The sequence below is a fragment of the Actinia tenebrosa genome, unplaced genomic scaffold, assembly GCF_029948245.1.
Source record: "Actinia tenebrosa isolate PJP-AT-01 unplaced genomic scaffold, QUT_ActTen_1.0 PGA_scaffold3__52_contigs__length_22856419, whole genome shotgun sequence".
Classification (NCBI taxonomy): Eukaryota; Metazoa; Cnidaria; class Anthozoa; order Actiniaria; family Actiniidae; genus Actinia; species Actinia tenebrosa.
This window is the reverse complement of record NW_028292580.1, coordinates 8,211,760-8,222,165: the sequence shown is the minus strand read 5'-3', so window position 1 is coordinate 8,222,165 and position 10,406 is coordinate 8,211,760. Positions and strand designations below refer to the sequence as shown.

General features: G+C 43.0%; 2 protein-coding genes and 1 pseudogene across 2 annotated transcripts; all 3 read right to left on the bottom strand.

Annotated features, from left to right (window-relative positions):
- Positions 1-3,974: 3,974 nt before the first annotated feature.
- Positions 3,975-5,147, bottom strand: LOC148908417 (uncharacterized). Its single transcript, XM_089035862.1, has one exon. The coding sequence runs from the start codon at positions 5,145-5,147 to the stop codon at positions 3,975-3,977; it is 1,173 nt and encodes a 390-aa protein (XP_088891988.1).
- Positions 5,148-5,264: 117 nt separating this feature from the next.
- Positions 5,265-7,385, bottom strand: LOC116290498 (uncharacterized; annotated as a pseudogene).
- Positions 7,386-7,470: 85 nt separating this feature from the next.
- Positions 7,471-8,921, bottom strand: LOC116290501 (uncharacterized). The gene has a single exon (XM_031697540.2). The coding sequence runs from the start codon at positions 8,788-8,790 to the stop codon at positions 7,471-7,473; it is 1,320 nt and encodes a 439-aa protein (XP_031553400.2). The 5' UTR covers positions 8,791-8,921.
- Between the last annotated feature and the right edge of the window lie 1,485 nt (positions 8,922-10,406).

Here is a 10,406-nt window from a genome sequence, read left to right as displayed (position 1 = left end):
CGCCAATCAGTAGCATCTCCAGACCTTTTAGCTTTATTATATAACCTTTGTTTTTTTGCTGATCATGCAGCGAATAGACTTGGTTAGCCAGGGCAGGTTCCATCTGCGTTTTTCGCGGAATGTTTTTTGTGACATCAAAAACAACAAGGTCATGATCACTCATTCCACTTGCAACTTCAACAATTGTAATCATCTCAGGTTTAGTAGTGAAAACTAGATAAAGGACATTATTGTCTCTTGCTGGTTTTCATCACATCTTTTCCCAAATTATTGATTAAAGATTTAGTAGAATTGATTTCAGTTTTTACTTCACTTATGTCTTTAGACATTCCAGTCAGATCCTTCATAAAGGTTTGATGTTAATTTAACAGATTGTCATACTTCTTTGCGTAGAAGTCAACCGAACTCTCCGACGTTGCAATTTTATCTTCAAATGATCGTAATTTCAGTTTTAAAGGCGCTATTTCAACTAGAATCAGTTTCTTTACCTCTTCTAAGGATACCATGGCGAATTAAGAGCGTATGTCTGTAAGCGTCGACAATCTTAAATCAGTTTCAAAAAATCGAATTTCTTTTTATTGTACCAAAACAACCCTTTGGGTAAGTTGTTTTAGGAAATAATATCAAAATGTCCCAGCGCGCTTTTATTTTTAAGAAAATTGCAAAAGTTTGAAAAATCGATTAAAATGGGTAATTTTCCTAATTAATATGCAAAAATCGGTGGCCATCTTTAAAGAGCTCTCAACAGATCAAAAAGAATCCAAATGAATTCATTTTTCGCAGGCAGTTAAATCAACTCTATATCTTTATGAATGGTTCAAGAATTTGTAATAAATTGCTTTTTAAATACGAGAAATCGGCCTTCTAAAACATGTTGTGTTTTTATGATCGAGCGGCAGTCAAATTATAGGTAATAATGATAATAATAATGATAATAATAATAATAATGATAATAATAATAATGATAATAACAACTTTATTTCAAGAGGGTAAAACACATAATAGATACGCAAGGTACTGATAAACTAGTGGCCCTCAAACAGAAAAAAAATTGGGAAGGTGGGAAGGTACGGGTTTAGTTTTTGAAGTAGGACTTCGCGGTTGACCATGTCAAATGCCTTTTTGAAGTCTATGAATATGAGACCGGTCAACTTGTCGTCATCCAAATTAATTAAGATCTGGTCTGTTAACTTTATTGATGCTGATTCGGTGGAGTGGTTAGGTCTAAAACTAAACTGGAATCCGTAAATGAGTTTGTTGGATTGAAGGTAGGACCACAGTGATGTTTTTCAATAACTTTTGAGATGATAGGTAAAAGTGAGATGGGACGATAATTGCAGCATTCGCTTCGTTGCCCATTCTTAAACAGTGGTATTACCAAGGCCGTTTTCCATTTGGAGGGAAAGCTATTCGTACTAATTGATACGTTGAAGATCTCGGTAATAACGTTTGTTAACGATGGAGCAATTGACTTCAGAATTTTAGCGCTGATTCCGTCAGAACCCGTAGCTTTATTAACAGGAATCTTTTGAATAAGTTCGATGACATCATTGGCCGTAATTTTTGGAACAATAAAGGGTACACTGTCTCTAAGGCGTGATTTATAGGTGAAATTCAGCCTCCAATATCGCTGCTGGTACCTAATAAATCGAAAGAACACTTGCACAGCACGAAAGTACACATATTCTAGTTTACTTGTGCCAAGTTTTAGCTCCGACTATTAAAATGCCACCGCGTGCCACGGCTAATCAATTACACGGGTTGTTTATCAATATAACACTAAATCGACTCAATATTTCTTTTTGTTTTTAATTTTTCATGAAGATGGTTTGCCAAGAGTATAAATAGCATAACTAGAGTGTAAATACTCTTCAATCAAGTGGTCCTCTGTGTTAATCCACGATAATTGAGCGCAACTTGAGCTTAAAACCATGTCACACAATCTAGGGTCAAGACAAATGCACCCTGTCGTCGGTGGATCTAGCAAGATTCCTTCCCCAATGCAAAAGATTTATCTCCTACTCTGAGATACCTAATGCGCTATGAATTTAGCCGGTTTTTAAACTATTGAACCGGTTTTTGATGAATTATTACCATGACTGTCTTGAGAGTTGCATTGTAAAAACATTTAACGTCCTAGCGAGCTGTCAACGGCACTCTAAATAAACACATGAATTCTACCAAATCGTTATCGTAACTTACCAGTTACCAAACCACCAAACTTTGATTACTTGCTCTTAACAGATATTGCAAGTTTCTTTAACTTCAAATATCATTAGGCGTTTTCCCTGTTTTAACGGATGGTAAGACTGTGGAGTGACAAGCTTTGTCACTACAAGTTGAATTAATTTTCTCAGAAAAGTTAATAATTATCTATTCGAAAACTTTAGTCAAGCTCATCCATTATTTTCCTTAAAATGTTGAGACTTCGTTAATGATTTTTTTTGCTATTCCAATTAGAATTGCAATACTAGCCTTTTTGTGATTGAGCAATTATTCAAGGAATCTTTTTTATTTAAAATATAACTCTCTTTTATCCGATAACTTGAAATACTACAAGAGAGCTTGAGGACATTACATGATGAATATGGCTTTTTTTGTATTCTTTAGCTTTAGGAGTGTTTTATATGATAACGGAAGAAATCTAAGCCTGATCTATTTGCTTTAGATAATAAATTTATATAATAAATAATAAAGTGTAAAAAACTGCCTGAGAAAACAAATCTTAAACAAGTCTTAAATGGGGAAAAACTACGCCCGAGCCGAGGAGGTCTTTTATGACTGGTAGTAATTGAAAATGAAATTGTTGAAGCCTATTTCACATTTCACTTTCTATTTGTTTTGTACATATTCCTAACTTTTCCCCCGGCTTTTGCTCGCCAATCTAGGCAATCGAACCTACTCCATATCGCTACCAAGGACTTCGGTCCATCTAAGAATGCTTTACGAATGTCTTCGGGCCTGGGGTATTTGTTACTCTTAAGGATATGCATATCTATATGAATATCTATCGATTTAAAAACACGAGCTAGTCAAGATCTCCTTGGCTCGGGCGTGATGTTTTCACGTGTCATTCCCCAGAGGATCATTTTTCCTTTTTTTCATCATATTCTTCTGAAGGGAGTGACACGTAGTCTTAAATGGGAAAAAACTACGCCCGAGGCGAGGAGGTCTTTTATGACTGGTAGTAAATGCATGAAAGGGTTAGGGTTAGATTTCACTTCCTATTTGCTTTGTACATGTTCCTAACTTTTTCCACGGCTTTTGCTCGCCAATAGGGGCAATCATACCGAATCCAAATGGCTAACAAGGGCTTCGGTCCATCGATGAAGACGAATTTCTTCCGCCTTGGGGAATGTTTTGATCTTGAGAATATGGAACATCCATTTCTCAATCACCCTGACGTCGGATGGAGACCATGGATAGCGGTTACCGTGATATCTGTAGTGGATTGTAAAAAAAGTAATCGGTACTTCTGTTTTACATTGTATTAACTGTATTTATGATATGAAATTTGCAAAATAATCTCTAACTTCCTATGAGGAGACATGAACAAGGCCTCCGTGTGTTCATCTTCCTCTTTATCGTTCTCGTGGTGGACCTTTTTTGGCGAAAGGGATGGCCTCTCTCGGGGCAGCAACTTGTGCCTTTGCTTCCTTTGTCGTGACAGATCACACACAATATTTTGTTTTCTCGATTTATTTGAGACACCGTTTGATCACATACTCTCCTCTCTCAGCGTTGCATCTGACTCCCTCACAACACTCACACACCCCAAAAATCTCCTCTCAAGTTTCAATACTCTCAGATTACATAATGATTACATAACTCGCTACTGACACTCACGACACTCTCCCCCTATTTGATCCTGAAAGGAACAAATATAACGTTAATTAACAATATCTTGTAAAATTAATATAAATGGTCAAATGCTAAATGTTCAAGAGAATTATAAGTTCAATGTCCAAGTTCGATTATAAGTTTTGTTCTTCTGCTTGCACGATTTCCTTGACTCGTTGTCTTGCTGCTTGAGCTGCCGTTCTTGGGCGAAACTCTCTAGCTATAGGGTTCAACCGCAATGGAGTGCTTGGTTGTCTATCACAAGACAACTCCATGGGGCACAGCTGCTGAGGCGCTCGCTCGAGGTACGATTTTCCCGCTCTCAGCCTCACCGCTCTTACTACTCCATCTCTACCCTTGATCAGCTTCTCAACGATCCCTATGCTGCACCTGCCCCGATTCCGCTCGTCACCTTGGATTAACACCACGTCTCCGATCTTTAGTCGTAGCTCCTTGGAATTGTGCTTGAGATTATGTCGTTCCCTCAAACATCGTACGTACTCCTTGGTCCAGCGTGACCACAGAACATCCTTGCATCGGCGTATGTACTTTGCTCGTTTTCTTAAATCTATGCTTTCGACTGACTCAGCTTCCACCTCTGGGATGAAGTTGGGCTGCCCACATATCATCAAGTTTGGTGTTAATACAGGCAGCTGCACGTCATCTTCGACGTACGCAAGGGGCCGGTTGTTGATCGCTATCTCTACATCTAACATCACTTCTTCCAGCTCTTTCCACTTAAGGACTGCTCTTCCCACTGCCTTATACAATGCTTGTTTAACGATGCCCACTAACCTCTCAAACTGCCCACCCCACCATGGGGCTCTACTTAGGTTAAACTGCCACACTATGGATTGATGTGCTAGGTAGTTTTGGGCCTTCTCATCTTCCATGATCTTTCGCAGCCACCGCTCCGCTCCGACAAAACTCCTCCCATTATCTGAGTATATCTTGCAGGGTCTTCCTCGACGAGCTATGAACCGCTTCAAAGCTGTGATGAATCCCTCTGTACTCTGGTCGGACAGCAACTCGATATGTACGGCTCTTGTTAGACTGCAGGTGAAAAGAAGGATATACGCCTTACCCTCCCTCTTAGTTGTCATCTTGTACATTATGGGTCCAGCGTAGTCCACGCCCACCGTTTGGAATGGAACTGATCCCTCTGTTCGGTCTGTTGGTAGGTTTCCAGGTGGGGGCCTCTGGAATGCTGTTGTGAGGAACCTTTTACAACCATAGCACTTGTTTACTACTCCTTTTGTCAGGTACCTCAGCTGTGGAATCCAGTAAGTTTGTCTAACAAATGACATAGTTAGACCCACTCCCCCGTGCAGGGTCAGGAGATGGGCATCTTGGACCATCCTTTCTGCCAACAGTGTCCTTGGGGGAATGTAGGTTGGATAGCTTCCCTGGATTCTTCCTCGGCATTAGTAGACCCCGTCCGGGTTCTTTTGTAGGTTGAGCCGAAGTTGGTCTTCCTTGAACCTTTCCGTTTGGATGTACCTTTCTTGTTCTCTCCTTATCCACCATTTGACTTGAAACTATGTTTCTTTAGCTTTCAGAGGCCCAGACACTCGCTCGGTTCTTTTCAGACGACTGTTCTTCGCGAACCGCCGAATCGAAGTGGTTATACGGACGGCCTTCCAATAGGAATGTTTCTTTAACATTTCGTCCATCTCGTCCTCGGTGACGACAGCTGCTCCAAACACTTCTCTCGTCTGCTTTGACTCAGTCTCAGTCTCCTCGCTTGGTTCTAGAGTTTTGTCCTCAGGCCACTGATCTTTCTGAGTTAACCAGTCTGGTCCCTTCTTCCACGTTGGGTCAAGTCTTTCAGGACTGCATCCACGGCTTCCAATATCGGCTGGGTTGTCTTCGGTACCAACATGTCTCCAAGTGATGTAGCACTTAGCGTTTATCTTGTTGACTCTGTTAGTGACAAACTGCTTGTAGGAACCTTTGCCCTTGATCCAGTATAGAGCGACTGTACTGTCAAGCCATCCGTAGACTGACTTTACTGGAAGATCTTCTAGAGCTGTTCTCACATTGTCCACCAGGTTGGCTGCCATGTGTGCAGAAACAAGTTCCAACCTCGGGATTGTAAGACTCTTCTTTGCTAGACGGGCTTTCCCGCATACCAATCCACTGAAGGTACCAGAGTTCTGAGAAACAACTGCATACACCACCGCTGAGGTACCTTGTCCACTTGTGTCTCCAAAAACGTGGAGGTCAATCGACTGGATAGGCTCTTGAAAGACTGCTAAGCTGCGAGGTGTCTCAGCTCTCTCTGGCAGGTTGCTAGCGAATTTGAGCCATCGCTTCACCATTTCACCAGATAGTTTCTCGTCCCATGCCTTCCGTTGATCACACACCTCTCGGTAGATAAGTTTGCCCACAAGGGTTACTGGTGCTACCACACCCAAGGGGTCGTAGATCGAGGCAAGGAACCTCAACATCTCTCTTTTAGTCGTGTCTTGAGGTCTCTCTGGGAACGTCACTGCGATGGTGTCCTTTTCCTTGTTCCAAGTCAATCCTAAGACCTTGGTCTCTCCTGGTTTTACTCCCAGCTGCTGCTTTGCAAAGCTCTGACTTTCGCCTTTCTGATGGCCATCTTCCTCTTCCAGCATTGGATCGTTAGAGTGCCACTTGTGCAGCTCAAAACCCGCTTCGCCAAAGATGGATTTCGTGGTCTCTTTCAACTCTGCGACTTCGTGTGAGGTTTCTCCCCCTGTAATTATGTCGTCTACATAAAGACTTCTCTTGATTTCTTGTACTTCCCTGGGATACTTGTCTTCGAGGCTATCAAGATGCCGCTGTAGTGTACCTGCAAGAAGAAAGGGAGACTGCGCAAGTCCAAACATTGCTCTCGTAAATCTCAGAACGGTGACGGCGTCAGGATTTTCGTCTTTGATCCAGTGGAATCGCAGAACGTCCCTGTCTTCGTGGCGTATGCGAACTTGCAGAAAGGCTTGCTTGATGTCCCCGGCTAATGCAACGGGCTTGAACCGACTTCTCACGAGGACGTTCCACAGTAGATTCTGGAGAGGGGGACCGGTCTCTAAGCACTCGCTTAACGAGGGACTGCTTTCGGTTTCTTTGGCTGATGCGTCATAGACTACCCTCACTTTCGTAGTCTCGGCTGTTTCTCTCACTACCGGCTTATGTGGAATATAGAACTCCTTTGCCGCTGGAGTTTCAGGAACCGCTTCTACAATTCCTTGACGTAGTTGATCTTGGATCACGTCATCATACTTATCCATCAGATCTGGATTCTTCTGAAGTTTCTTTAGCAGGTTTTGAAGACGCTTTATGCTTCCTTTCTCGTTGCTTGGAAGTGTGTCGTGGTTCTGTTTCCATAGCAACCCTGTTTCATACCATCCTTCTTGGTTGCGGCTCAGTTGCTCCTTGAACTCTTCGCAAACTAAGCTCTGATCACCTTCTGGTCTGTCTTCAAGTCCCAAGACGTCGATATTACAAAGCTGCTCGTAGTCTGCTAGAGATGAACGTGCAAAAAGCATGTTTCCGAGGGCCATTTCTTTACCCGGTGACATAATTGTCCATCCTAGAGCAGTACGCTCAGCAACTGGCTCTCCGGAACGTCCCAGCCTTGGCTTTTCTTCGGTTTTAATGCGTGAGTTACTCGCTTGCACCAAGAATCAGGTGTACAGGCAACTCGCTCTTTGTGTCGTCATCCTCCATGATGACCCCTTTCAGGTGGCTGTAGCTTTTGATAATCTCAGCGTACCTTGGGTTTGGTAGCATAAGAAGGGCTCCCTTGTCAACTTTACTCACAAGTGTTGACATCTCGAACTTTCCATCGATGCTTTGCACCTTCACGTTGTAAACATCTATACGTTGAGTTGTTGAGTGCATCATCATATCAATTCTCTTGTATTCACTACGCAAAGGCCGTTTGTTAAGGCGCTCGAGCAGTGCAGCTGACGCGTACGAGCTGCCTGCCCCAGTGTCTAGCAGCGCTCTGCATTTTATGCCATCTACAAGGACCACGACTACAGGATAAGTCACGCTACCCTCCCCAGCCGCTATCATCATGTTCGATCCGGGCTGTTTGTCGCAGATAGACGTGTGATGCTTGCCCTCACACCTTTGGCACTTGTGCTTGCTGCGACAGTCTGCCGCTATATGCTTTGCGCCAGTACAATTGAAGCACAGCTTCTTTGCAGCTAAGGATTTCTTTCTCTCTTGGACACCTTTCACCTGATCACAATCTACAGACTTGTGTTGACCCGACTCACAGTAGACACATGTGATAATCTTGCTCGTTTCTTCCTTAGTTTGAAATACCCTTTCTCGCTTTTGAGGTGACTTCCGTAAACCGTGCTCAGGTGTAGGGATAGGCGCCTTACGGTCGAAGGTTATAGGGTTGCGCTCACACCACTTGTGCAAGGATTCTACTAGTTGAGGAAAACCCCACTCTTGCCAGTTATCATCTAATCTTACTAAATCTGCTCTAACGCCTGGAAGTTTATCCAGTGTAAGCCTCACATATCCGTTTATCTCCTTAAGTTTACCCATAGTCTCCAGTACTTGAACATGAGCAACCAAATTCTCATAAAACTCATGGATTTTGGAGGGCCCATTCCCTGGAATAACCGGCAATGAAATGATACACTGCATGTGCGCATTTGATACCTCACTTGGTTTCCCATATTTGGATTTCAGCACGCTCTTGGCCCGTTCATACCCCTCTGTTGTGTAAGGGAGACCGTCTATCAAGCCCCTGACCTTGGGAATAATTAACTCTTTGAGATATGAAAACTTAGTGACTTGGCTAACCTCTGACTTGTCGATTTCTGTTTCAAATTGACTCCAGAACCGCATCCAGTCGAGATGAGTTCCCTGGAAAGGCGTTATGACCAGCTTAGGTAGCTTGGCACGGCTAAAACTCCCTGGCTTAGACGAGGAATCTGTAACCTCTTTGTATTGTTTCTCCATCTCGAACTGACGCTGTAATTTGACCTCCTGTAGCTTCAATTCATCTTCGAAAACACGCTGGCGTTTTTCTTGCTCAATTTTCTCCTTTTCTTTGCTCTCTACTTCGGTCACTTCGTTCTTGATAGTTTTAAATTCCTTCTCATACTTACTAAGCTTAGCTTCGAGCTCCTCCGTCCACTTTCTAACCTCGTTTGGCTCTCAATCACCTTCGATCTTTATCTCTTGTACTTGGAGTTTAATTTCGTGAATTTTGTCTATACTCCTCTCCAATGCTTTCGCCTGCCTATCCATCGCTTTCACATCCCCTTCTTGAACAATTCTTGCTGTATCTTCGGAGGTGAAAGCTAACAGCTTTAATTTGCCTTCTATGAATTTATCCAACCTGATGTGTCTGAATAATAGTCGTCCTCCGAATCACCTTTCTCTTCCTCGGAATAAGACTCGTCCTCCGAGTAATACTCGTCCCCTGAATAAGACTCATCCCCCGAATAACTACCCTCTTCTCCAGGGACAAACTCAGACCCTGAGTCAGACTAAGCATGCCTGAAAGGGAGAGGAACATTTGTAATCAATCTTCTTTCCTTAACAAGTTGTTATGGTATTATATGCTTACGTTTGATTTGTAGGTAGGCTTTTGGGTGCCGGACCTTCCTCTTCTTTTTTGTCGGGACCCTATTTAGTAAATGGTGACAATATAAACATGATGTTCCATTGCAATTACTGGACATGTGTATTGCTCTATGTTGGTCGCCTTCGTGAGAGAGTGCTACGAGGCGAGGTGCTTGTCCAGCCTCGCAGCAACTCTCCCACACCCATCTATGGGACAAATCTTCCATTTCGTTTGGCTGCGTTCGGTTGACAAGAGGTGGGTTCTCGATGCCATCTGTGCGTCCTCCAGCTCCTTCCCCGCCAATCCATGGGTAAGAGTAAGGTGCCGCTTAATCTTAAAGACTGTTTTCCCGCACATGCTGCACAGATGTTTCGGTCTTTGGTTTCTAGGAATTTTTTCTTTTCTTTTTTTCTTTTTCTGTACCTCCTCCTCAGAAGAGGAATCTGCCATTGGAGAAGGCACAGGGGCAGGGTTAGGGTTAGGGTTAGGGTAAAGGGATTGATATCACCCCTGACCCCCTTTTGCCCGGGGGGTCGGGTGGGTGGGGTCGGACATGCCCAAAGTGACCCAAAAATGCATAAATGTGCATATTTAAGAAGTTATTCGACTTCAAAGATTGCGATTTTGGACCACCCCTAAACTTGAGGAAAAAGGGGGGAGGCACTGGAATTTTATTTGTGGAGGTGGTAGTCCACACGAGCGAGATTGCGTTCAGGGAGTGTCAGGTGTCCATCAATCATCGTTGCTAAGTTACACGGCTTCAAACATGGTCGGAAAATGGGTCATTTTTAAGGTCCTTGGGCGGTTTTGAGAAAATGTATGAAAATTGGCCAAATTTTTGACCATTTTCATCCTGCTCGTTCTCGGCGAGGTTACATCGTAGAGACACGAAACTTACATCTTTCGAAAGCTCAGAAGAAAGTATAAACAATTGTAAAAAAATTTCAGAGCGATTGGAGCAAATCCAGGGGGGGAAATCGGGGTTTGAAATTTCAAAAATGTTCAA